Raw genomic sequence first — 26,959 nt, 5'->3', positions numbered from 1 at the left:
CACTGTTAAAATACACCTACTATCAAAATTATAGACTGATAATTTCTTTGTCAGTGGGCAAATGTTCAAAATCAGCATGGGATCAAATATTTTTTTCCCTCACTGTACCTGTGTTTCAGTGCAAAATGGCTTCAATCAAAAGGTGGAGAGGAAAGTACAAGTAAAAAAAATAAAAAAAATATTTATATATAATATTTGTTGTTGTTATTATTGTTCTCTGTACTAACATATAATTTGGTTTTAAATCTGTTTTTACAGATCGTCTGCTTGGGATCATAAAAAGCAAACATGTGGTAAGTAAATAATCAAATCTAAATAATAATTACCTGGTGCTTCACTGGGACGAGGGCTGAGAAGCTCCAACAGGTTTGGGGGGGGGGGGGGGGGGGTGAGGTGGTGAGGTGGTGGGGGGGGGGGGGGTGAGGGGGGGTAAGAGGGGGGTGGCAGGAGCCCAGGATGTGAAAACCAGAGAATCAACAATCTGAGCAAGACACACAGGGGCAATCCAATACTGAAATCAGGTCAGGCCAGGGGTCAGAATCCAGAGAGATCTAAATGTAATATTTTATACAATAGTCTGAGGAAAAAAATGTAGGAAATTTTTATTAAGAGCACAGAACAACTGAGCAACAGTGCTCAGTGCATGACAGAACATATCCCCTGCCGACTCTTTTATGTTATTGCTTAGTCTGGATAGTGTTTCATATTGGCAACCACAAACCGGTGCTGCACAGCAAATCCAAGCACGGGTCCTGGCCATGCCCCAATGTGAACACCGGGACCCGCTGGACACTGCCTCAGATTCAGTGGAATGCGTCTCCAATTGTGGGCAGACCATGCAGGACCTTGGACCTTGTGAGGTGTTGCTGTTCATGCACCTGGGGTTTTAATGTCTGTGACTTTTAGTAACGTAGGAGTTGGATCCAACAGTGGTACTAAATTGTACTAATTGATTTACAGTGAATGCTCTTTAGAAGGAAAAATCCGTAAAATAAATATTCTTTTTAATCCACTAAAATAACCTGAGAGCGAATCAGGAAAAAACATGAATTTGGAGAAAAAGTTATTCATCTGTTTTACATTTAACCAAGTTGAGTCTCCATAGTTCTGGGTTTTGATAACCGTTTGCATGAGACGTTTGCTACTATGATGCACTCTCTTCATTGTTTTGTTTTTAATTGTTGCCCACTTGGTACAGGTTTAGCTAATACACCAAGATACATTAGCAAGGTTTGTGGACCGCCTTACAGCACAATATTAAATATATTATATAACTATATATTTCTTTATTATTGCAGTATTCATATTAGAGAAAATGTATTCATACTTACCGTAATTTTCTTTTCCTGGCTATTATTACTTGGCAGCATTTAACATATGGGTTTAGCTCCTCCCTCTAACCCTCAGGACAGGAAACACAATCAATTAAACAATTAAGCATACCTTCTCCCAGTATAATAGGGACCCCAGTAGCATCCACACCTCAGTCCAGTAACAAGACGAATATACCAAGAGAGGGTGGGAAACCAAATGCTGCCATGAATAATAGCCAGGAAAAGAAAATTACGGTAAGTACAAATTATAGTTGAACTCGGTAGCTTAATCTGCGTGTTTTATGAAAAATATACAAGCTAGACAAGAGCAGTGCCAGAGGGTTAACTGTGTGGAACATGAGTTGAAAACATCGATTTGAAAAGTAAGTTATAAGTAAAACCCCCTAGCTACATTAGCATCTTAGCTTAATAGCCTCCGTTTTGGCTGCGCGTGATGGGATATGTAGGAAAACAAGGCTGAACATAATAAGAATCATAAAATAAATGATATACGTCAGCAGACATTCGTGTGAGTTCTAGAGGGGCAAAGAAAGTCAAATGTCTGATGATACTATGCCTGAGGTAGAGTTTCAGTCCCTGTGGGGTCAGCCGATGCCTTGACGGGACTGGGTGAGTATTCTCTGCGGTAGGTGGTGCGTCTGCACAAAGTCCCGCTGTGAAGGTCTCATTGTTGGCACCTCTCTCCCAATCTTCCATGCTTTCTCTCTTGCGGTCTGTGTGGGGGATCTCCGTCTGTGTGCCCTGCTGGTGTGGTGCTGTGCTGTCTCCTGGTCAATATCGTGGTCGGCACCGTGTGAGCTCGTGTGTGGAGCCGTGCACTGCATGCTAAGAGTTGTTGGAGTCGCTGAGGTGCGAGCAGAACTTGCTCGTTGGTAAGTCGCCTGCTGGGGCATGAGGGTATGGGTGCCCTCCGTGCCGGTTTGTGGATTCTGCTTTGTCGAGGGACTGCTGTGGAGGTATGGGGGGGATTCCCGCCTATTTGGCGTCGTGTCGCCGGGCGGATCAAGCTTCATGCCCGCTTGAATGTCTGTCCCCGGGCGTGAAGCTTGGTCCACAGATTGGCACATAGCCGGTTATAGAATTCTCTCGTGCACTTGGGGGGGCTTGCTGAGTGTGCGGTTCTGTATGGACTGAGTGCGTGCCGCCATTTTGTTTGTGCCTGGGTCGCTTCGGCTCGCATGGGGTCTTGTCTCCTGTGCTGGTCGTGGCTTGGGGGTGATCGTCCCCAGCGAGGACCGGGATGACCCCCGCCGGTTCAGAGGGGGGGGGGGGGGGTTAGAGGTGATTACGTCGAGGTTGTCATCTGCAGGGTTACCAACGAGGAGAGCGGCCGCCTCTCCCTGGCTTGTTTGCAGGTAGGCCTCAAGCTGGATTCGAGGGGACCCGGTGAATCGCGGGATCATGTGTGGTATCACTACGTTTGCCTGGGTCTCCCCCACTCTGTAGTCACCTTCCCAGCAGTGTGTGTGCAATAATTCGAGGTATATCCCCCGTTGTTGCGGCTAGTTTGCAGGAGCTATCGTGTAGCACGTCCACCCTGCTAGGAAGCCAGGCTCCGCCCCCCCCACCTTGATGATTTATGTAGGCAGTAGCCACTTTGTTGTCCACTCTCAACTTAATCCAGGAATGCCGGATGATGTTTTGAAAATGAAGAAGTGCCAGAAAGGTAGCTCTCAGTTCCCTGATGTTGGAAGGCAAGCATTGGGTTCTTGGAGGCCATTTTGCTTGAAAAAATAGATTCCCTAAATGTGCCCCCCATCTGGTCTGACTGGCATCCGTCGTAATGACCACCCAATCTATTTCCATCAAGGGGAACCCTAGGGAGATGTTTTCCCATGACATCCACCAAAGGAGCTTCTGTTTTAGAACAAAAGGAATGCGGATCAATCTCTCCCAATCCCTCGAGCAGGTCCTGAAATTATTCAGAAAATATTGTTGAAGAGGGCGAAGGTTCCACTGTGCCCATGTGACAAGCTCTATTTTGGAGGAAAGAGTCCCCAGAAGTCTCATAAACTCTCTCGCCGAGGCTGAAATTTTCAGTCTGAAGCCACGGGCGTAGGAACCGGGGGGATGTGGGGGAGGCATCCCCCCCAGGAAATCATCCGGGGGGGACAGATAATGCAAAAATCCCCCCCAGGTCCTCCGGGCTGGTGCGTCCATGAGGGCGCACCGCCCGAGCGCAGCATGAGGAGAGGGGCTGACAGGAGAGAAGCGCTCGGCGCTCCCTCCTGTCACTCCCTCACTGTAGCGTGGCCGAGCCCTGTATGGTCCGCGGGTACTGGGAGCATCTGTCTCCTGTACCCGGCCGGACTAACGGCCGGACTGACAGGCAGGATGGGGGGAATAAATTGACAGGGAGGGGAACGAAATTGACAGGGTGGGGGGGGAAGAAATTGACAGGGAGGGGAATTGACGGGGTTGGGAGGGGAGAAGAGAGTGACAACGGGGGAGATGAGAGTGACAAGGGAGGGGGGGAGAAGAGAGGGACAAGGGGGAGAAGAGAGTGACAAGGGAGGGGGTGAAGAGAGTGACAAGGGAGGGGGGACATCCATCACACACACACAATGCACCCCTTGCACACAGAAAAACACAATGCATTACACACACAGACACACACACACACAAGCAATGCACACCTTACAGACGCACACACTGCATCCCGTACATACACAGAAACACACCTTGCAGCCCTTACACATACAAACACAGATTCACACAATGCATTCCTTACACACTGAGTGTGCACTTCCTTTTAGTCCGGCCGGGTACAGGAAACAAAAGCTCCCGCGGATCATACAGAGCTCGGCCACGCTACAACAGAGGTGGGGGAGGGAGGAGAAGGAAATTGGTTGGGGAGGGGGGAGAAGGAAATTGGTAGGGGAGGGGGGAGAAGGAAATTGGTAGGGGAGGGGGGAGAAGGAAATTGGTAGGGGAGGGGGGAGAAGGAAATTGGTAGGGGAGGGGGGAGAAGGAAATTGGTAGGGGAGGGGGGAGAAGGAAATTGGTAGGGGAGGGGGGAGAAGGAAATTGACAGGGAGGTGAGAGTGACATCCATGTCACACACAATGCACCCCTTACACACAGAAAAAACACACAATGTATTACAGACACACACACACACACACGCAATGCAACCCTTACACATAATGCATCCCTTACACACACAGAAACACACAATGCATTCCTTACACACACTCAATGCACCCCTTACACACACTCAATGCACCCCTTACAGACGCATACACTGCATCCCGTACATACACAGAAACACCTTGCAGCCCTTACACATACAAACACAGATTCACACAATGCATTCCTTACACACATATCAGGACATCCCCTACACACTCCACCCCCTGTGCCAGGGCCGGTGCAAGGATTTTTGCCGCCCTAGGCAAAAGTAAAGATTGCCGCCCCGCCCCCCCCCCCCCATATGACATCACAATGCCCCACACATATGATCTGCCATGTTAACTAACGCAAGTGCTGCAGTGCCGCCGTGTTTACATTAAAAGGCCTGCAGGGACAGGCTATAGACACCAGAACCACTACATTAAGCTGAAGTGGTTCTGGGGACTATAGTGTTTCTTTAATGTGAGGTAAATTAGAGATTAGTGCCACGAATAATCTACTAGATTGCCTACTTACAACCAGATGAGGATGATGATGGGTTCTAGCTGCAGTCTGGCTCCACTGGTCTGGTGTAGAACAGGCTCTCTGGAGGCTGTTTGTAACTGTGGTCACAAAAATCAATGTTCTGGGAGAACGGGAAGCAGCTCCATTTTTTTTAACGCCCTTTACACAGCTCAAGGTCTGGGTCCCAGGGTCCACCTTCATGTTCCACCAATGAGTTTGTTCACAGGAGGTGGAGGAATGCACTGTGTGAATCTGTGTTTGTATGTGTAAGGGCTGCAAGGTGTGTTTCTGTGTATGTACGGGATGCAGTGTGTGCGTCTGTAAGGGGTGCATTGAGTATGTGTAAGTGTTGCATTGCTTGTGTGTGTGTGTCTGTGTGTGTAATGCATTGTGTTTTTCTATGTGCAAGGGGTGCATTGTCTTTGTGTGTAAGGGGTGCATTGTGTGTGTGTGTGTGTGATGGATGTCAATCTCTCCCCCCTCCCTTGTCACTCTCTTCTCCCCCTCTCCCTCCCTTGTCACTCTCTTCTCCCCCCGCTTGTCCCTCTCTTCTCCCCCCTCCCTTGTCACTCTCTTCTCCCCTGCTTGTCCCTTGTCACTCTCTTCTCCCCTCCCAACCCCGTCAATTCCCCTCCCTGTCAATTTCTTCCCCCCACCCTGTCAATTTCTTCCCCCCACCCTGTCAATTTCTTCCCCCCACCCTGTCAATTTCTTCCCCCCACCCTGTCAATTTCTTCCCCCCACCCTGTCAATTTCTTCCCCCTCCCTTTCAATTTATTCCCCTCCCTTTCAATTTATTCCCCTCCCTTTCAATTTATTCCCCTCCCTGTCAATTTATTCCCCCCACCCTCCCTTTCAATTTATTCCCCTCCCTGTCAATTTATTCCCCCCACCCTCCCTGTCAATTTATCCCCCCACCCTCCCTGTCAATTTATCCCCCCACCCTGCCTGTCAATTTATCCCCCCTGTCCATTTATTACCCCCCTCCCTGTCAATTTATTCCCCCCACCCTGCCTGTCAATTTATCCCCCCTGTCCATTTATTACCCCCCTCCCTGTCCATTTATTACCCCCCTCCCTGTCAATTTATTCCCCCCACCCTCCCTGTCAATTTATTCCCCCCACCCTCCCTGTCAATTTATTCCCCCCACCCTCCCTGTCAATTTATTCCCCCCACCCTCCCTGTCAATTTATTCCCCCCACCCTCCCTGTCAATTTATCCCCCCACCCTGCTTGTCAATTTATCCCCCCACCCTGCTTGTCAATTTATCCCCCCACCCTGCTTGTCAATTTATCCCCCCACCCTGCTTGTCAATTTATCCCCCCACCCTGCTTGTCAATTTATCCCCCCACCCTGCTTGTCAATTTATCCCCCCACCCTGCTTGCCAATTTATCCCCCCACCCTGCCTGTCAATTTATCCCCCACCCCTGTCAATTTATTCCCCTCCCTCCCTGTCAATTTATTCCCCCCCCCTCCCTGTCCATTTATTACCGCCGTCAATTTATTACTTCCCCCTCCCTCCATTTATCCCCCCCACCCTCCCCTACCTCTATTGTAGCGTCGCCGAGCCCTGTATGGTCCGCGGGTACAGGGAGCTTTTGTTTCCTGTACCCGGCCGGACTAACAGGAAGTGCACACTCAGTGTGCACTTCCTGTTAGTCCGGCCGGGTACAGGAGACAGATGCTCCCTGTAACCGCGGACCATACAGGGCTCGGCCACGCTACAGTGAGGGAGTGACAGGAGGGAGCGCTGAGCGCTTCCCTCCTGTCAGCCCCTCTCCTCAAGCTGCGCCCTTGCGGTGCGCCCTCATGGACGCACCAGCCCGGGCAAAGCTGCAGCCGCCTGAGGCTCTCTGCAGAGCGCTCGGGCGGCTGCAGCATGAGGGGGGCCGGCGCTCCTGGCGGCGCCCCTTCCCAAGGGGCGCCCTAGGCGGCTGCCTAGATCACCTTACAGGTAGCGCCGGCCCTGCTTGCACCTCACACATTACTGTCAGTTGTATTGCTGTGGAGCTATGCGATACACTGATATGCTTCACATTATATTATTTCACACACACACTTAAAATTTAACATTATGGGGCGTGGCCCACTGCCGAGAGATCAGGACGCGAGTGTGTGGAGCTCCGCACCAGCATACAATAAAGTAAGCACTTACCCGACAACCGGCTCCCAAACTCGGCCACACACACGCCTCCCGCACAGAGACACTAATGGGGCGCAAAAACAAGAAGGGTCGCCAGCCAGAGACACCCAAAATGTCCGATATTAGGATCTCATTTTCAAGGCCTACTCCACAGGCAGCCGCCAAGATGGCGGCCACAGTTAGCAGCGAGGAGGAGGATTCCCAGGATGAAAGGGAAAGCCTTACCTCACCCACAGCAGAGTCTGAATCCCCATGTCCTGACACAGAATCAGAGGCAGAATCATCCCCTGTCACGAAAAAAGACAGAAGGGACCTCTTAAAAGAAATGAGAGAGATGTGGAGGGCTGATATATTAAGTACACAGAAAGAGGTGGGGGACATCCAGCAAAGGCTCACAGCACTGGAAACTAGAGAAAGTGCAAGGGACCACCAGATACAGAACTCCCAAGACACAATGCTGACCCTCTCCTCACAAGTCCAGAAACGTACCCGGACTATCACCACTATGGAAGCTCGGCACAGAAGGCGGAATATACGCCTCATGGGGATACCGGAAAATGTAGAAGGAGAGCAATTACTACCCTACATCCACCGCCTATTGTCTACAATGGGCCTTAAAGGAGGCACTGACCCCACCGCAATATTATCAGCATTTCGTATCCGGAAAGCTGCAACAGCTCCGGAAAACGCAACCAGAGACACTATAGTGGTCACAAAGGACATGGCAACTTGCTCCGCTATTATGTCCCGCTCAAGAGACCTGGGCACTGTGCAAATGGAGGGTAGCACGGTGGCCCTTTATGGGGACTTACCATTCGCAGCACTTGCGGAACGGAGGCAACTTGCACCAGCTGCCAAACAACTACGGGGAGCAGGAGTCAGATACAGGTGGGGAGCAGATGGATCCCTGGAGGTACCACGGGGAAACCAGACGCTCACCCTGACATCTAAGGACGACCAAAAGGAGTTCCTCCGCCAGCTGCACCTCCCAGAGCCCGGCGGGCCAGACTCCAAAGAAGAAGACACCGCGTCACAGCGTACGCCCAATAGTAATCTGGGTCCGACGAAACACATGTACATATCGAAAATGTCCAAGAGACACTCACAAGCCTCACCACATAGTGGCTGCACGCACACCCTCGGACCCCGCATAGCTGACCAGCTGGGGCGCAAGTAGCACAAGAGCCGCCACCGCCTGAAAACTCACCTAAATTTCACTTAAACTCTACCAATTGCAGCCCCAACAGACGACTGCTATTATTATAACCAGCCCTTAAATGTAGACTCAGTCATGTTGACACCTGTCATACTACAGCAAAGTGAACTTTGAGATGATGTTATAATCTTATTGTTGCCTAAATCTTGATATTACCTGCATATTATGGCAAAGTTATTTCATGAGTATCCAAACTCTAATAAAAACATAAATTGAAAAAAAATTTTTAACATTATTATTATTATTTTATTATTTACATAGCGCCATCAAATTCCGTAGCGCTGTACAATGGGATAAACAACTCCCAGTTTACTGAATAAGAATATACCCGGCGAGTAAGAATGCTATCCCCCCCAGATTTGTGGGGGTTCCTACGCCCATGTCTGAAGCTCCTTATACGATCTTGAAGTATGAGCTTTCTGTCGTGTGCGAGGGATACAATCGCTGTGTCGGTATTGAAATTTGCTCCCAGGAATACCAGTTCTCTTGAAGGATGCAAATTACTCTTTTCGTGATTGATGAGCCAACCGAAATGAGAGAGAGTGTCGAGGACTAGTTGTCTGTGTTGGAACATGGATTTTAAGTCCGGGGCCACTACCAGGATGTCGTCCAGGTAGTGAAACACCGCTACACCTTCTTTTCTGAGAAGAGCAATGCTGATGACCAAAATCTTCGAGAAGGTCCTCGGGGCTGTACTTATCCCAAAGGGAAGAGCCTGAAATTGAAAGTGTTCCTTCCGGACACAAAACCTGAGAAACGTCTGGTGATAGGGACAAGAAAATATGCATCCCTGAGGTCTACCGAGATCAACCAATCCTTGTGATGAACAACAGGAAAAAACATTTAATAAAACAATTAGGAAAGGGAGTTGAGTGTGGTAAAATTAGGATTGGCCTAAAATTAGGCTGCCTGTCTGTGTAGTTTTCTCCCCAGGCCAAATGTAGTCTGCCATCTGCTGTTCCAATGACACCTAAATCTGACAAGATACACCTAAATTATGTTTGATCAGGCAAATGAGGATATAGTACATTCATGGGCGTAGGAACCCCCACAAATCTGGGGGGGGATAGCATTCTTACTCGCCGGGTATATTCTTATTCAGTAAACTGGGAGTTGTTTATCCCATTGTACAGCGCTACGGAATTTGATGGCGCTATGTAAATAATAAAAAATTAATAATAATAATGTTACATTTTAAGTGTGTGTGTGTGTGTGTGAAATAATATAATGTGAAGCATATCAGTGTATCGCATAGCTCCACAGCAATACAACTGACGGTAATGTGTGAGGTGCAAGCAGGGCCGGCGCTACCTGTAAGGTGATCTAGGGTGCCCCTTGGGAAGGGGTGCCGCCAGGAGCGCCGGCCCCCCTCATGCTGCAGCCGCCCGAGTGCTCTGCAGAGAGCCTCAGGCGGCTGCAGCTTTGCCCGGGCTGGTGCGTCCATGAGGGCGCACTGCCCGGGCACAGCATGAGGAGAGGGGCTGACAGGAGGGAAGCGCTCAGCGCTCCCTCCTGTCACTACCTCACTGTAGCGTGGCTGAGCCCTGTATGGTCCGCGGGTACAGGGAGCATCTGTCTCCTGTACCCGGCCAGACTAACAGGAAGTGCACACTGAGTGTGCACTTCCTGTTAGTCTGGCCGGGTACAGGAAACAAAAGCTCCCTGTACCCGCGGACCATACAGGGCTCGGCGACGCTACAATAGAGGTAGGGGAGGGGGGGGGGGAATAAATGGAGGGAGGGGGAAGTAATAAATTGACAGGGGGGTAATAAATGGACAGGGAGGGGGGAATAAATGGACGGGGGGGATAAATTGACAGGCAGGTGGTGGGATAAATTGACAAGCAGGGTGGTGGGATAAATTGACAGGGAGGGTGGGGGGAATAAATTGACAGGGAGGGAGGGGGAAGTAATACATTGACAGGGAGGGGAACGAAATTGATAGGGTGGGGGGAAGAAATTGACTGGGAGGGGAGAAGAGAGTGACAACGGGGGAGATGAGAGTGACAAGGGAGGGGGGGAGAAGAGAGGGACAGGGGGGAGAAGAGAGGGACAAGGGGGGAGAAGAGAGTGACAAGGGAGGGGGAGAAGAGAGTGACAAGGGAGGGGGAGAAGAGAGTGACAAGGGAGGGGAAGAAGAGAGTGACAAGGGAGGGGGGAGAGATTGACATCCATCACACACACACAATGCACCCCTTGACTGTCCCTGAATACCTCAGCACAGTGGATAAACCACTTGTGCTTACCAAGTTCCAAGTCCCTACCCAGTCCCTGCCTATCTCAATAACTTAAGTTAAATTAAACAAAAATCATTATAAGTGCTACCTATAAAGTGCAGAGTAATTAAATAAAGAGGCTAGCTCGACGCGCGTTTCGGCGTTACAGCACGCCGTCGTCAGGAGCAGTAAGCTTATGGTGTCCCCTGAACCTGTTTAAATACCTTCACATATCAGCTTAGTTGGTGCCGGCTGTGTGCGGTCACGTGAGTATGTGCGTCATCCTAAGCTCCTCCCCACGAGTCGCGTCATGTGACGCGGACCAGGAAGTAATGTCCTGGGTGGGGAGAGTGTGTGGACGTCATCCGACACTCCTCCCCGTGGCCGCGTCACATGACGCGGACCGGGAGGCAGTGTCCTAGATAGTACGAGCGTGTCTCCAAACACGCCCCCGGCCAATCACCAGCATGGGTGGGGAGGTATACCCGCCCACTATTGCGGAGAAAGTGTCCGCCCCCCTTAGAGAGGCGAAAACGGGCTCGGTCCCATAGGATTCCAGGCAGGGACCCGTTCTAAATGAGAAATATCCCTATGTTGTGCGGAGATATGACCATTAATGTTAAAGGGTCCAATTACAATGCAAACCAAAATGATGAGTATGAAATACTGCATAACGAAGGAGCAGGATTTTGTCCTTACTAATGGCAATAAAGAAAAAGAGAAAACCCCATGTTTTACTGTATATTGCCCCAATCTCATAGGGGGACATAAATCATCAGTATAAATAGGTATGTTTGTTGGTCCTTATATGACCGCAAGGGCAGGACCATCTATACCTAAAATGAGTGTATCTTGTTCAATGCCATTAGAGGACAGAAGCCCATATTATGAGGGGACATATTCATCAATATTAATGGGTATGCTGATAATGCCTGTTAATTGAAGGGTATGCGTCCCGTGTGTAAGGGAATGAAGGAAAGGAGGGGGGACAAATTCACACAACTGTCACCAAGAGGCCTGAGATTAATCTATAGTGTACCCAATGTCATTAAAAACATGGGCATCAATAGTGCCAGGTATACTCATGGTGCCAATTGGTCTGGAAACCACAAGGACATGCAGCCCCAATATACGGTTCTGATAATGTTATTTTAGTCGCGTAGTACCTACTTAAAGGTAAAACCTTGCGAGCAGACATTACAAAACATAAATATATACATAAACATAAGTGCAAAAAGTAGTGTATTTACAGTGTAATATATTCATATTACAGGACTAGTAAGGGCGTCCCTCAATTTTATGAACATCCTAAGTGAGTGTAGAGCAGTTAAATTAAATTAAAGCACTTTTTAAAGAAAGGCTGAAAAGGAAAAGCCCTCATTAAGGCCTGCAGGAGATAGGGTTTTAAGTTTGTAAATCCAATACGATTCACGTTGTCTTAATTTTTTTATCCCAATCTCCCCTCCGTGTAGTTTGTGGGATATATTCAATCCCTATGAATCTTAATTTATCCGCAGAATTTTGATGATGAATTTTGAGATGGCGCGAGATCGGAGTCTCTAGAGGTCTCCTGACCGAGTTGACATGTTCTCTTATTCGTAGTTTAAAAGGTCTGAAGGTTTTACCCACATATTTTTGGCCACAAGAGCAGGTGAGTAGATATATTACGCCCTCTGTCCTACAGTTAAAAAAGGAACGTATCGGGGGCGTGGCCAGCGGAGCAACTGACCAGACGCATGTATGCAGAGCTCCGGCTCCATAGACTATATCCACAGACAAAAAGCCACGAATCCGGCCAAAAACAAGAGCCAAATTGTGCCTACTACCTCCACAATCGAGATGGGGCGCAAAAACAGAAAATCAGCCTACTCAGCCTTTACCAACCTGACATCCGAAGATCCTTCGACGGACAGAGGCCTCAGGCCCAATCCAAGATGGCCCCCAGCAGACCACGAGACTCCAGCACTTCGGAGGGCTCCGAGGGGGAAGATGGATCCGTGGCCTCACAGGCGAACAGCGGAGTGCACTGCAGGGCGGACTCGGACGCCGACACAACCCCAGCCACTAAAGGGGACATTAAGAGGCTGTTACTGGACCTCCGAGCAGTGTGGAAAACAGACCTAACTGGAGTGCAGGCGGAGGTCGGTGCACTAAGTCGCCGTATGGATGAAGTAGAAACAAGAGAGGGAGACAGGGACAGCCGGCAACTTGGGACCCAAGCACAGCTGGAAACTATGGCCCAACAGGTCCGAAGCCTGACCAGGACAGTCACCGCTCTCGAGGCCCGGCACCGCAAGAGAAACGTGCGGATGCGAGGGATTCCGGAGACTGTGAACCCGGAGGCCCTAATGGACTTCACCGATAAGGTTGCCAGGGCTCTGGGCGTGCGGGGGGACAACAAAACACCTCCACTGATAACAGCATTCAGGGTGCGGAAAGCTCCCACCGCCCCTGCTGACGCACCACGAGATACAATAGTGGTGACGAGAGACAGAAGGATCCTCACCCGATCCAGAAGCCAAGCCTCAGTGACCGTGGACAACTGCCAGATTAAAATATTTGAAGACCTACCTTTCGCAATACTGGCAGAACGGCGCCGGTTCCAGCCGGTCACCAGAACACTACGAGACCATAATATCAGATACAGGTGGGGAGCATCTGGAACCCTAGTAGTGCCCCACGAAGACACAGTGCTGATCCTGTCTGCAGGGGAAGACCCTGCAAAGCTCCTCAACACGTTACAGCTACCGCCTGCAGCGCTGCCAACACAGGGAACAGCCGAAGCTGCCAACGCTAAGACCCTGATACCGAGAAGGGTGACCCAGAACAGAGCTCACAACTTGCCACAGAATGGTCCGACAGACGGAGAACAACCCCCGTGAATAAGAGAGGGGCCCCGCATCCCGCACAGGTACCGCACGGACAGCATGAGAACTCTGGTACCTACCTTGTGGCCCACTGGGACTTGACTCTTTTGTCCGAGGCCCTAACCCCTGAAGACTCACCCGCCAAGCTGTTAAATATGAGCAAAGTAAACTTTGCAAAGAGACAGACTAGCTATAAAGGCAACACATAACTGCCCATTACTGTTTTAGAATAATGATCATCACTTATCGATTGCTCTAAACGATGGTTGCTGTTTTTTCCTGTTTTTTCCTTTACTTTCCCTTTTTCTTTTGTTACTCATATATGTATATCTAGCATTATATATGATGTTGGTCATGCAGATGCAAGGGGGGGGGGGACAGAACACGTAGCAACACACATTGAGATGCCCAGTACCCCCCAAATAGCACACCAAGGCACACGTCCTCACGCCCGCTGAACATAGCCGGGCTCAAGCCGACGATCACACCATGGATATTCCACATAGCGAGGGCAAGCCTTAAACTGGTGGGATCACCCGCACTACAGGGTAACGCTTTATACATCAAATTTTTATTTTTAAACCCGTAACTACAGGCACGCAGAGCAGTCTTTACGATGTCACTGCAGCCAGACTGCTAAATATAGGAACCACTACCCGAGACAGGTCCTCCTAGACGCCACACTATGTTTGCTTTGCTGTAAATAGGCTTAATCTGCAATATAATTTAATATAATTTAAAGTAATTTCATTTAAGAAGACAACATACCAATGGCCACAAGAGATGTATGTGGCCCCCAGTTGAAAGCAGGCCTATAGCCCTTATTAGATAGCCGTAGGCATCGTACTGTGCCCACCTACAAGCCATGATTAGTCTATCGTGACCGACCTTAATACTATTGCATTTTACACACTTGAGGTCATTAAGAGTACATATTATCTATCCTAACTGGTGACAACATAATTAGACGTACAACCAGAAATACGAACTGAAAATGTTTTTCAATGTGTATAACGTTTAGAAAGATTCGAGCTTTCCGTGCTTACAATGATGTCGATACTTCATAAGATACATATATATACCTAGTCAACATTTATTTTATCCTATGCATTGTCATTACTCACCATTTAAAATGTCTGACAATTTTGCTTATATCCATTTATAGTTCACTTTTTAAAAAAAATGTGCACAGCTATCTTTATAACATGTTATGTACTGTTATCCAATGGCTTACTGCAACTGTTGTGGTTCAGAAAGCCTAAATGTTATATCATGCACTAACAAAAATAAAGAATTAAAAAAAAAAAAAAAAAAAGGAACGTATCAGGAAGGATTCTTTATTCTCGCCGTCAGTGAATTCCTTCGTTTTTTGATCTATGAACTCACAAGCGCTACAGTGTCCACACTTAAATGTCCCCTTTGGTAGATAATCTTTGCCACCTCTTTTAAGGGGAGCTAGGTGACTGTGAACCAAGGTGTCACGCAGGTTCTTACCTCTCCGTGCAGTCACGGAGGGGAATGTAGTGACTACTTGTTTAATCTCAGGGTCCGATGTCAAAATCGGCCAGTAGCGTTTGAGAGTTCCCATCATGAAGTTCCAACCTGCATCGAAAGTGGCAATGCACCGAATTAGTTTCTCATCTTGTTTCTTTGCTGTATCTTCAGTAAGGAGACATTCTCGCTCAGTGCTAATTGCTCTGGTGTAGGCTCTCCTTAAGACCCTATTGGGGTAGCCCTTATCCTTAAAGGCGCGTCTAAGTTCCCATGCTTTGACTTTAAAGTCCTCTAAGGAGGAACAGTTGCGTCTTAACCTTAGATACTGTCCTATTGGTATGCCAGCTTTTAAGGGGTGAGGGTGCCAGTTTAAAAGGCTATTCGTGGCCGTTTGTTTCCTAAAGAGGGTTGTAGAGACACCTCCTTCCGGCTGGATGGTTATTGAAATATCCAAAAAATTAAGTTTTAAATTATACCACACGTGCCGCCTGCGGCATCATATGCTACTGGGGCTGGTACTGCACTGCTCTCGCTTCTTATCCAGCTACATGCTACATTGCTTGGTGCCGCACGTGGCGACCCCCCCCCCCCCTTACTGCCATAACCCACCTGAGCGCCCTATACACTTGTGTCGCGCCCCATTTCCAGGTTCCCGCTATGCCTCAGGCACGCGCAGCAGGGCCCTAATGGGATGCAAGGCACACCGTCTACTATAGGTACTGTGGGCCAACACTCATATAGTTATTCTCCGTACAACTAGTACCATACGCACACCCAAGAGATCCATACCCTGTGCCTGTTATATTTGTGTAGAAAAATGTTTGTGGTTTCCCGAACCCTGTTATGGTTTTGCTGATGACTTGGGCTACAAGGCCGATGATGAGAATATAACGTTCTGTTCACATGTGTTGTCCTACATTGTATTGTATTACACTGTGCTGTATTAACCGTATCTTTGAATGACACATGGCTCTGACTACCACTCCCCGCAGGCCTGCCCTGGGGGCCAGCCCCCTCCCCCCCCCCCCACCCCCACTTTGCCTTCCCCCTCCGCCCGCCCTCTGGACAGGGACGTAAACCCACGGTGCTGACAGATGCCCCTACGTTACCGACGGACTTGCAACCCCCCCTTCTTCTCCCCTCCCCCGGACACGCAAAGATCTAGACAGCCATCTCCCGCGGCGGATTGGGAGCCGAGGGACATGGGTGCCGATTATATCCCCTCACGTGACACAGACTCCGTGGGTGGCCTTCCCCGCACCTCACGCAACTGAACTTTTTTGTAAATAAGACCGTAGTTCTACGAGACTTTCCAGACCCACAGTCTCCCGAACGCTGTCAACCGGTCAAGGTTCACACGTTGCATTTACTCTCCCTCCCCCCCCCCCTCCCCCCCCCCTTACTAGATGGCGAACTCCCATCCCCCAGGCGTCCACCGTGCGGGGGCCGGAGCGGGATTCGGCCCGGCCCTGCTTAAATACTGGTCCAATAATACTGGGGGCCTCAACCAGCCGGAGAAACGTTCGCACCTGCTCCGCCGTCTTTGGGCGGAGAGGGTGTCCGTGGCGTTCCTGCAGGAGACGCACTTTCGGGGTCCTAATGCTCCCAAACTGGAAAACAAACGTTTCCCCCTGGCTTACTATGCCAACCACCCTGATTCTAAGAGAGCAGGCGTAGCAATATTGTTCGCACACAACACACCCTTCTGCCACGTAGAGACCCAAAGAGATCCGGGAGGCAGGTACATTTTTATCAAGGGTACGATAGCTGACCACACGTACACATTCGCTTGCTTATACTCCCCTAACCGCGGCCAGCACACCTTTCTTTCCCGCACCTTAAACAGGCTGAACAGGTTCAGGGAGGGGCTTCTTTTGGTGGCTGGTGACCTGAACATGCCACTTGACCCACTCCTGGACACGTCACGGGGAACATGCACGCACCCGCCGCACTGCTTGCGGACAGCTACTAGGGCTCTGACTAACTTAGGACTAGTAGACTGCTGGAGAACCGCACACCCCGATGACAGAGACTACACACACTTCTCACACGTCCACCGCCATTATAGCCGTATTGACTATATTTTCATGCCCCAGGAATACCTCTCCCTCCTACGCGACGCGCACATTGGAATCACGACCCACTCGGACCACGCCCCGGTTACAGTCTGCACGAGCTCCCCACTTTACAAACCAAAGGACAGGCAATGGAAACTGAACGCATCCCTACTCACTGACCCTGTCACCCGCGCATCCATACATCAGACGCTCACACAATACTTCGACACTAACGAAAACCCGGACACACCACCCCTGACGGTCTGGGAGGCACACAAATGTGTTGTGAGGGGCCACTACATCGCCATTTGCACTCAACGTAAGAGAGAGAGACTCAAGCATTTCACCAATCTCACCACCAGGGTTACTGACTTGGAGAACAAGCACAAACAGACATTAGATGACGACACCTACCTACAACTGACTGAAGCTAGGAGGGATCTTAGGGACCACCTTTCGCAGGGACTGCTGCACACCCTGTCGAAGTCGGCCAGATACTTTTATGAACACTCTAATAAGAGTGGTCGACTTTTAGCACGGATGCTCCAGACAAAAAGACGGACGCAACACATTCATAAAATAAACACACCTGGCCAACGTAGCACACGACTCCCAGGAGGCATTCTTGAAGCCTTTCAGACCTACTACGCTGACTTATACAACCAGACACAGACCGCTCACGGACAAACATCTCAGACACACCAACGTCAAATCACCGACTACCTCTCCCAGCACATAGCCAAAACGCTCACCCAGGAACAATCGGAGGACCTAGAACTACCCCTGACACTTGACGAACTTAAAGGCGCTCTAAAGTGCATGAAGCCTCACAAAGCACCGGGCCCGGACGGATTACCGGTCTCATACCTTCGCACTTTTAGTGACACACTCTTGCCTAAACTCCTATCTGGTCTGAACTCGATTCGCGAAGGAGGGCAGTTCCCGACAGACCCACTAGCCGCCACCATCACAATAATCCCCAAGGAAGGTAAAGACCCGTCTAATTGCTCGAGTTACCGCCCGATCTCGCTCCTAAACTCGGACCTTAAGCTCTTTGCTAAAGCGCTAGCACTGCGGATCTCCCCGCTCCTCCCGGATCTGATTCACCCAGACCAGGTCGGGTTTATCCCGGGCAGGGAAGCCCGTGACGACACGATCCGGGCCCTTAACGTCATCCATATCGCTAAATCCAAGAAACGCGAGGTTGTCCTGTTATCGACGGATGCCGAAAAGGCGTTCGACCGGGTAGATTGGTCATACCTCGCGTCCACTCTCCACCACTTCAGATTTGGCCCACAGCTGCGCAACTGGGTGGCGGCTTTGTACACGACCCCGACAGCACGCATTCGCGTCAATGGTGCACTGACGAAACCTTTCCCCATCAGCAATGGCACGCGGCAAGGTTGTCCCCTGTCCCCCCTCCTGTTTGCCCTCTCTCTAGAGCCTTTCCTGGAGGCGGTCAGACGGGACGGGGGTATTACGGGGGTGACTCTGGAAGCGGAGGAACACAAACTTGCCGCCTATGCTGATGACATGTTGTTCTTCCTGGAGCAACCCTTAATTTCCATCCCTAACCTCCTCAAAGCGTTCCGCGACTTTCATCGAGTTTCCAACTTGAAATTAAATATGTCCAAGTCGGAGGCCCTGCCTCTCCTCGATAACACCGAGCTGGTTGATCGGTTGAGCTCAGAGTTCGCCTTCTCTTGGCGACCAGATAGACTACGGTACCTGGGCACTTGGCTGCCGAGGGATCTCGCACAACTCTACCCGATGAACTTTCCCCCCCTACTCGCTACTATCCAAAAGGACCTATTGCGTTGGTCCCCAATGTATCTCACCTGGTTCGGCCGCATACAAGCCCTGAAAATGAATGTCCTCCCCAGACTACTATATCTTTTCACGACACTACCTGTCGCGATCCCACAAACGTTCTTCCGTGCACTGGCCAGAGACATCCGTAGCTTTGTATGGAACCGCTCCGCTTCCCGCATTCGCAGAGCCACCCTGGAACGCCCAAAGTCAGCAGGGGGGGCCGGACTACCTTCCGTGCAACGAAACTACCAGGCCACACATCTACAAAGGGTGGTGGACTGGCACGCGAACACGGGTGCCAGGAGATGGGTGTCTATGGAGGTACAGCAATCTCGCGGTACGATCCCTGCTAGACTCTGGCTTGGCTCCCTTACGTATTCCGAGCTCCGACTCCACAATCCCCTCATAGACGCCACCCTTAGGGTATGGTGTTCACTACGCTTCACGCACAGGCTCACCACATCACCTAACCCACTGACCCCGATCACACATAACCCGTCTCTCGCGGACGGTCTCACCCCCGCGGCAATGCGAAATTTTCACCAGACGGACTGGCTCTACCTGCATCAGTGGATCGCAGACAGGGCCCTTAAACCGTTACCCGATGTCATATCGATTCAGCAACCGACCCTGATAGACGCGTTCCACTATCACCAGGTGAAGACATACTACACAAACATTCAAGGCAAAGACCACATTCACAGACAACTGACCGACTTCGAACAATTGTGCACTGACAGAAAACACCTTGATCACGCTGTATCCCACCTCTACGTACGCCTACTGACTCCGGACAATGAGGGCACACTGGGGTTCACGGACAGGTGGGAGCGGGAGACGGGCGTGCACTTGACTGCCCAGGAGTGGGGCAAAGTCTTTCTCCTAACCCACAAATGCTCCATTAGCTCCAAATACCAGGAGATGAGCTACAAATTACTCACGCGCTGGTATAGAACCCCTGAGGTGCTCAGACACATGCATGGTACAACCTCTGGCGACTGCTGGAGATGTCACTCCGCTCTGGGCACCACCCTTCATATTTGGTGGTCTTGCCCACGCATAGCATAATACTGGCACATGATACACGACAAAATTAAAGAAATCACGGACACAGACCTCCCATTCTTGCCTCTGGCAATGCTCCACCACCACACATCCATGCCCATTCAACAGTACAAAAAATCCCTCACAATACACCTGCTCTCTGCTGCGAAAAGCCTTATCCCGCTGCTTTGGAAAAGCCAGGCGGCACCCACTTACAAGCAATGGGTAGACAAGGTTGAGGAGATCCGTGGAATGGAAATGCTAACTGCGTCCCTGCGGGAGCGCTCGGACAAGTGCGCCCTTCAATGGTACCCCTGGACGTCCTATACTGCACGGGGACGGGCCTGACCTCGTACTCCGGGCCCCCCAGGAGACGCCTGATACCCTCGCCTGCTACCCCGATCCATATCCCTATGACGGAGATTAGTTCCCAGACTTAGCCACCCCCCCTCCTATACCCAACCTTTGACTCATCTGACAGCTATAGACGCGCCTGTAATACATTTTACACCTGAGGAAGGTGCCCCATATTACTAACTATAACCCGCTTAGGCGGACACGCTGTACACTGATTGTGACTTTATCATTGCTGAAACATTATACTCGATTATGTATCCATGCCGGGCTCGATATTCTGAGCCGATGTATGTCATCCTTTGCAATTTGATGTTTGTTTCCCCTGCCCCTCCCCTCCCTTTTCTTTTTTCTGTACCCCTTCCTTACTTGAAAAATCTCTCATAAATAAAGAATGTCTAAAAAAAAAAAAAAATTAAGTTTTTTGCCACCCATCTCACTCGTGAATCTTAGATTCAGATCATTTATATTGAGAAGATTTACAAAAGTCTCAAAATCTTTTTCGTTGCCGGTCCAGATGATCAGTACATCATCTATGTACCGTTTCCAACAGAAAATCATCCCCATATAGTGACTCAAATGGGGGGCTGATCTAATATATTTCTCCCAAGTACCCAGATACAGGTTTGCATAGGATGGGGCACACGATGTCCCCATCGCAGTCCCCCTGATTTGCTGGTATAGAGTGCCATTAAAGAGGAAGATATTTTTAGTCAGGACAGTTCTAAGGACATTAGAGACGAATTCCGTATATGCAGTTGGGAACTGTAATTCTTGTTCCAATATAGTCTTAATGTTATTAATTCCCTGTGTGTGGGGTATAGAACTATAAAGGGACTCCACATCTAAACTACATAGTGATGCCTGATCTGGTGTGGAAATATCCTTCAAGAAATTGAGCATTTGTTTCGTGTCTCTTATGTACGATGGTAACTTAGAGACAATGGGTGCCAGGATCTTATCCAGAAAAATACTCAAATTCTGGGTCAGGTTTCCACATCCCGATACAATCGGTCTACCTGATGGTTGGTCAAGAGACTTGTGAACTTTCGGTAATCCATAAAAGGTGGAAAGTATAGGCTGTCTTACCAGCATGAAATCAAATTCATTTTTAGTGATCAAGTTGTCAGATAGGGCTTGACTCAACATAGCTTTAATTTCAGTAAGGAATTGCATGGTAGGGTCATGTTTGCGTGCTCGATAGGTTTCTGTGTCACTTAATAAATTCTGTACCATCTGGATGTAATTAGAGTGATCCATAAGGACCACATTACCGCCTTTATCTGAAGGTTTGATCACTAATTGATCATTCGTTTTCAATTCCTCTAGTGCTAATTTTTCTGTTCTAGTAAGGTTACCATTGGATACAATATTTACAGTCCTTGGTTCAACTTTTTCGATTTCCTTACAGACCATTTCCAGAAAGACCACAATATTCTTGTAATCTTTCAGGTGTGGTGTAAAGCGGCTTTTTGGTGCAAGATTTGTGATTGGGGTATTAGTGACACGGGGATTATTACAGTCAAGGAGTTCCACAAGAGTCTCCAGGCAGTCCATGTCTCTAATTGTTAACCCCAAGCTAGATGCTTTTTGTGCTCTCTTATGCATATGGAATTTGTATAGGGCTAGCTTACGGGCGAACAAGTGCAAGTCCTTAGTCCAGAGGAATTTATTAAATGGAGGTGTGGGTACAAAGGATAGACCTTTAGAGAGTGTTGTAAGTTGTATTGTGGACAGTACAGTTGAGGATAGATTAATTATCCTAAGATCCTGACTATTCAACGTCGTGATCTTCTCTGACCCCTGCCTCTTAGTGCTTGCCTTGTTCTGGGACGTTGTAGTTCGTCTGCCTGGCGTAGCCCTAAAAAATCGACACCTTTCCTTAATATACTTTTGGGTTCAATTTGTGTTGGGTTTGTCACTGGAGGTTCACCCTCATTATCTGTAGATTCGTATTCTGAAGTGCTAAAATGATCAGAGTCGATTCTTATTCTCCTTTTAGTTTGACGGTACACTCTTCCTGTCTCAAAATCAGTGGTGTCTCGTATGAATTTATGGTGTTTCTTAATTTTAATTTGATAGGAAAACCTATCCAGGTTACTCTTCAATTTCACTTCTAGATTTTGGAATTCTTTAAACTTTTGGATATTTTCGATCTCTGTGTCTAAACTCTTTTGAATGTTTGAGAGATGTATAGTCTCATATTTACACACTATCGACATGAAGGTGGAGGAGCAGTTAGCTGCCGCATTCTCCCATTCTTGTGTGAATCCTTCAATGTCGATATTTCTGGATTGGGGAACCAAAACTCTGAGTCCCCTAGGGATGATCTTTTTAGATAAGTATGTCTCAAGGGTGGAAATTTCCCAGCTAGTCTTAATTAGCTGTTTGAAGATCTTAGTTAGCTTATTAAAACCACTTAATATATCGACAGGAGGAAGGGTCTGTGGCGCAGAGCTAGTAGAAAATATAGTGTCAGCATCCGAACACCATTGCTTATGGTCTATTTTGTTTGTAAGGAAACCGGCCATTGATACGAAAGGGACTATTTTAATCCTAGATTAAAGTGCTCACTTTTAATAGGATGTATGAAAGGCACAAATGGTGCATAACACCTAAATATAAATATCTCTTTTTCTTTATTGCCATTAGTAAGGACAAAATCCTGCTCCTTCGTTATGCAGTATTTCATACTCATCATTTTGGTTTGCATTGTAATTGGACCCTTTAACATTAATGGTCATATCTCCGCACAACATAGGGATATTTCTCATTTAGAACGGGTCCCTGCCTGGAATCCTATGGGACCGAGCCCGTTTTCGCCTCTCTAAGGGGGGCGGACACTTTCTCCGCAATAGTGGGCGGGTATACCTCCCCACCCATGCTGGTGATTGGCCGGGGGCGTGTTTGGAGACACGCTCGTACTATCTAGGACACTGCCTCCCGGTCCGCGTCATGTGACACGGCCACGGGGAGGAGTGTCGGATGACGTCCACACACTCTCCCCACCCAGGACATTACTTCCTGGTCCGCGTCACATGACGCGACTCGTGGGGAGGAGCTTAGGATGACGCACATACTCACGTGACCGCACACAGCCGGCACCAACTAAGCTGATATGTGAAGGTATTTAAACAGGTTCAGGGGACACCATAAGCTTACTGCTCCTGACGACGGCGTGCTGTAACGCCGAAACGCGCGTCGAGCTAGCCTCTTTATTTAATTACTCTGCACTTTATAGGTAGCACTTATAATGATTTTTGTTTAATTTAACTTAAGTTATTGAGATAGGCAGGGACTGGGTAGGGACTTGGAACTTGGTAAGCACAAGTGGTTTATCCACTGTGCTGAGGTATTCAGGGACAGTCTACTCACTATAGGAGTCCTTGCTTTGGACTCAGTACCAGTGGGGGTTGAGTGGGGTTTTTTTCCTTACAGTGCTGTCTCCTTTTTAGCCCTATTTTTCCAAGTCCACTTTACTACTCTGTTTTAAGTTACTGTGAGTCTCTCAAACCGGACGGGGGATTCTTTGAAATAGGACAAAGACTAGCTTGTCTCCTTGTACAGTGAGCAGCTGTCTTAGTATTATCCCCCCAGGCTTGGTCCAGTACTACTCCCCTTCCTATCTATTTTATTTACTTCGTGTTTCCCTTTAGGATTATTAAAAGGTAGGGACTTCCCTCCCCTATTACTCTCCATTTGGGCTTATTTTTGGCCCTTTCTCTTTTCTTTATTTAACTTTTGTTTCCTGTACCCGGCCGGACTAACAGGAAGTGCACACTCAGTGTGCACTTCCTGTTAGTCCGGCCGGGTACAGGATACAGATGCTCCCTGTACCCACGGACCATACAGGGCTCGGCCACGCTACAGTGAGGGAGTGACAGGAGGGAGCGCCGAGCGCTTCCCTCCTGTCAGCCCCTCTCCTCATGCTGCGCCCGGGCGGTGCGCCCTTATGGACGCACCAGCCCGGCGGACCTGGGGGGGATTTTTGCATTATCTGTCCCCCCCGGATGATTTCCTGGGGGGGATGCGTTACCCCCCATCCCCCCCGGTTCTTACGCCCGTGAGTACATTACGTTACACCTCCTCTAACTTTTGTGAAAGATCTTATTGGAAGCAGACCTGCTGCAGGAGCATACCTTTCAACATTTCAAATGGACGAAGAGGGACACTTTAATTTTAGGGTTGTGAGTGGTGGTATGGCCAAGGGCGGGGCTGATCTGAAAAATTTGAGGTTATTTACTAAAATATAGTTAGCACAAAACCAATGTGTCTTATTTACACAGACTTACTTCTAAACAAAGACACATTACTGTGAGTGTTACTGCTGTGGAGCTCTGTAATACATTAAGACACAACTTTATGAAGATCCTAGAAAAGGGAAACATTAGGATAGAAAAGAGGGACGGGCAGATTTGGTAACAAAATAGGGAAATCTTGGAGGTATGCAGGAGCCATATTTGTTAAACTGTTGCTTCTATAATATTCTTATCTTTAGGGAAGGGAGTATTTGCTAAGGCTTACACCCAGCGTTTCATTTTGCTGCCCAGCTATTGATAAAATATATATCCTTTCTTCTGCAGAGGTGCCAGGTAGTGTTTGTGAAACAAACAATGTTAACCAAGAGAATTCTGGATCCAAGAATGTAAATGAAAGTCCAACCGTCAAAACAGTCCACATTCCAAAATCTATGTCAAATGAAGCATTTCTTAAGGTATATTTTCCATAACTTTTTTCTCTAAATGAAAAATATTAAAATACTTACTGCCATACACCGAATTTAATTGTAATGCTAGCTGGAATGCAGCATGTGTTTTTCTTGTATTATTATTTTTATTATTATTGTTATTTGTGATGGAGCTCCTGTACTCCGACTGAGTACCTCCACCCAATCAGCATCTTAACCACTTGCATTGTAGTAGACAGTTGGCAGCCTGGGGCCTAAAGAATATGATGCGTCTCTTTCAATCATTCAAATAGCATGGGGGACTCAATTTGAAATACCAACACACTGCTTTAACCCCTTAATGACTGGTGACTGTCTCACATATCATCAGTTAAATATTGGTGACTACCACGCAGAGGCGGCTCTCTAATTAGGCGGTCACCCCCTAACCCAGTCACACCACCTGCCACCCCACCTATCACACTGTCACCTCCCTCCGCCTGCCACCCACCTGTCACCCCCCTCACCCTGTCAACACCTCTGCCACTCTGCCACCCCACCTGTCACCCCCCTCACCCAGTCACCCCATCTGCCATGTCACCCCCTCACCATGTCACCCCATCTGCCACCCCCTCACTCTGTCACCCCATCTGCCCCCCCTTCTGCCACCCCCTCACCCAGTCACCACATTTGTCACCCTGTCACCCCATCTGCCACCCTCCTCACCCAGTCACCCCACCTGTCACCCTGCCACCCCACCTGTTACCCCATCTGTCACCCTGCCACCCCACATGTCACCCCACCTGTCACCCCCTCACCCTGTCAACCCCTCTGCCACCCCACCTGTCACCCCATCTGTCACCCTGCCACCCCACATGTCACCCCCTCACCATGTCACCCCATCTGCCACCCCCTCACTCTGTCACCCCATCTGCCGCCCCCCTTCTGCCACCCCCTCACCCAGTCACCACATTTGTCACCCTGTCACCCCACCTGCCACCCCTCTCACCCAGTCACCCCATCTGTCACCCTGCCACCCCACATGTCACCCCCTCACCATGTCACCCCATCTGCCACCCCCTCACTCTGTCACCCCATCTACCCCCCCCTTCTGCCACCCCCTCACCCAGTCACCACATTTGTCACCCCACCTGCCACCCCTCTCACCCTGTCACCCCATCTGCCACCCTCCTCACCCAGTCACCCCATCTGTCACCCTGCCACCCCACCTGCCACCCACCTGTCACCCCTCTCTCACCCTGCCACCCCACCTGTCACCCCCTAACCCAGTCACACCACCTGCCACCCCACCTATCACACTGTCACCTCCCCCCCCTTCCACCCACCGGTCACCCCTCTCTCACCCTGCCACCCCACCTGTCACCCCCTCACTTTCTCACCCCCATCACCCTGCCACCCCACCTATCACCCCACCTGTCACCTCCCTCTCACCACCCCCTCTCTTACTCTGTCACCCACCCTGTGACCCCCCACTGTCACCCCCTTACTCTGTCACCCCCCTCACCCGTCACCCCCCCTCACCCTGTCTCACCCTGCAACCACCCCACCTGTCACCCTTCTCTCACCCGGTCACCCCACCTGTCACCCCCTCTCACCCTGCCACCCCACCTGTCACCCCTCTCTCACCCTGCCACCCCACCTGTCACCCAGCAAACCCATCTGTCACCCCCTCTCACCCTGCCACCTCCCTCTCACCCTGCCACCTCACCTGTCACCCCTTTCTCACCCCACCTGTCACCCTCTCACACTGTCACCCCACCTCTTACTCTGTCACCCACCCTGTGACCCCCCACACTATGTCAACCCCCTTACTCTGTCACCTCACCCTGCCACTCCCCAAACAATATGTCACCCCCTCTCAGCCTGTCACCCCACCTCACATTGTCAGCCCCTAACACTGTCATCCCATCTCACCCTGTCACTCCACCTCACATTGTAAGCCCCTAACACTATGTCATCCCCTCTCACCATGTCACCCCACCTCACATTATGTCACCCTCTCTCACCCTGTCACCCCACCTCACATTGTCAGCCCCTAACACTGTCACCCCACCTCACACTGTCAGCCCTTAACACTATGTCAACCCACCTCACACTGT

The 26,959-nt window shown here is 49.6% G+C and overlaps 1 protein-coding gene across 1 annotated transcript in view; it reads left to right on the top strand.

The window, feature by feature from the left end:
- The window catches only part of FAM216A (family with sequence similarity 216 member A), a 40,026-nt gene that overhangs the window by 3,996 nt on the left and 9,071 nt on the right, over positions 1-26,959 (top strand). Inside the window, exons 2-3 of the mRNA XM_063456979.1 lie at positions 259-293; positions 24,757-24,887. Coding sequence (XP_063313049.1) covers positions 259-293; positions 24,757-24,887 — 166 coding nt within the window. The remainder of the gene's footprint in view (positions 1-258; positions 294-24,756; positions 24,888-26,959) is intronic.

The sequence above is a fragment of the Pelobates fuscus genome, chromosome 5 (assembly GCF_036172605.1).
Source record: "Pelobates fuscus isolate aPelFus1 chromosome 5, aPelFus1.pri, whole genome shotgun sequence".
NCBI lineage: Eukaryota > Metazoa > Chordata > Amphibia > Anura > Pelobatidae > Pelobates > Pelobates fuscus.
The sequence above is the reverse complement of the archived record's forward strand: the minus strand, read 5'-3'. Positions and strand labels throughout refer to the sequence as shown.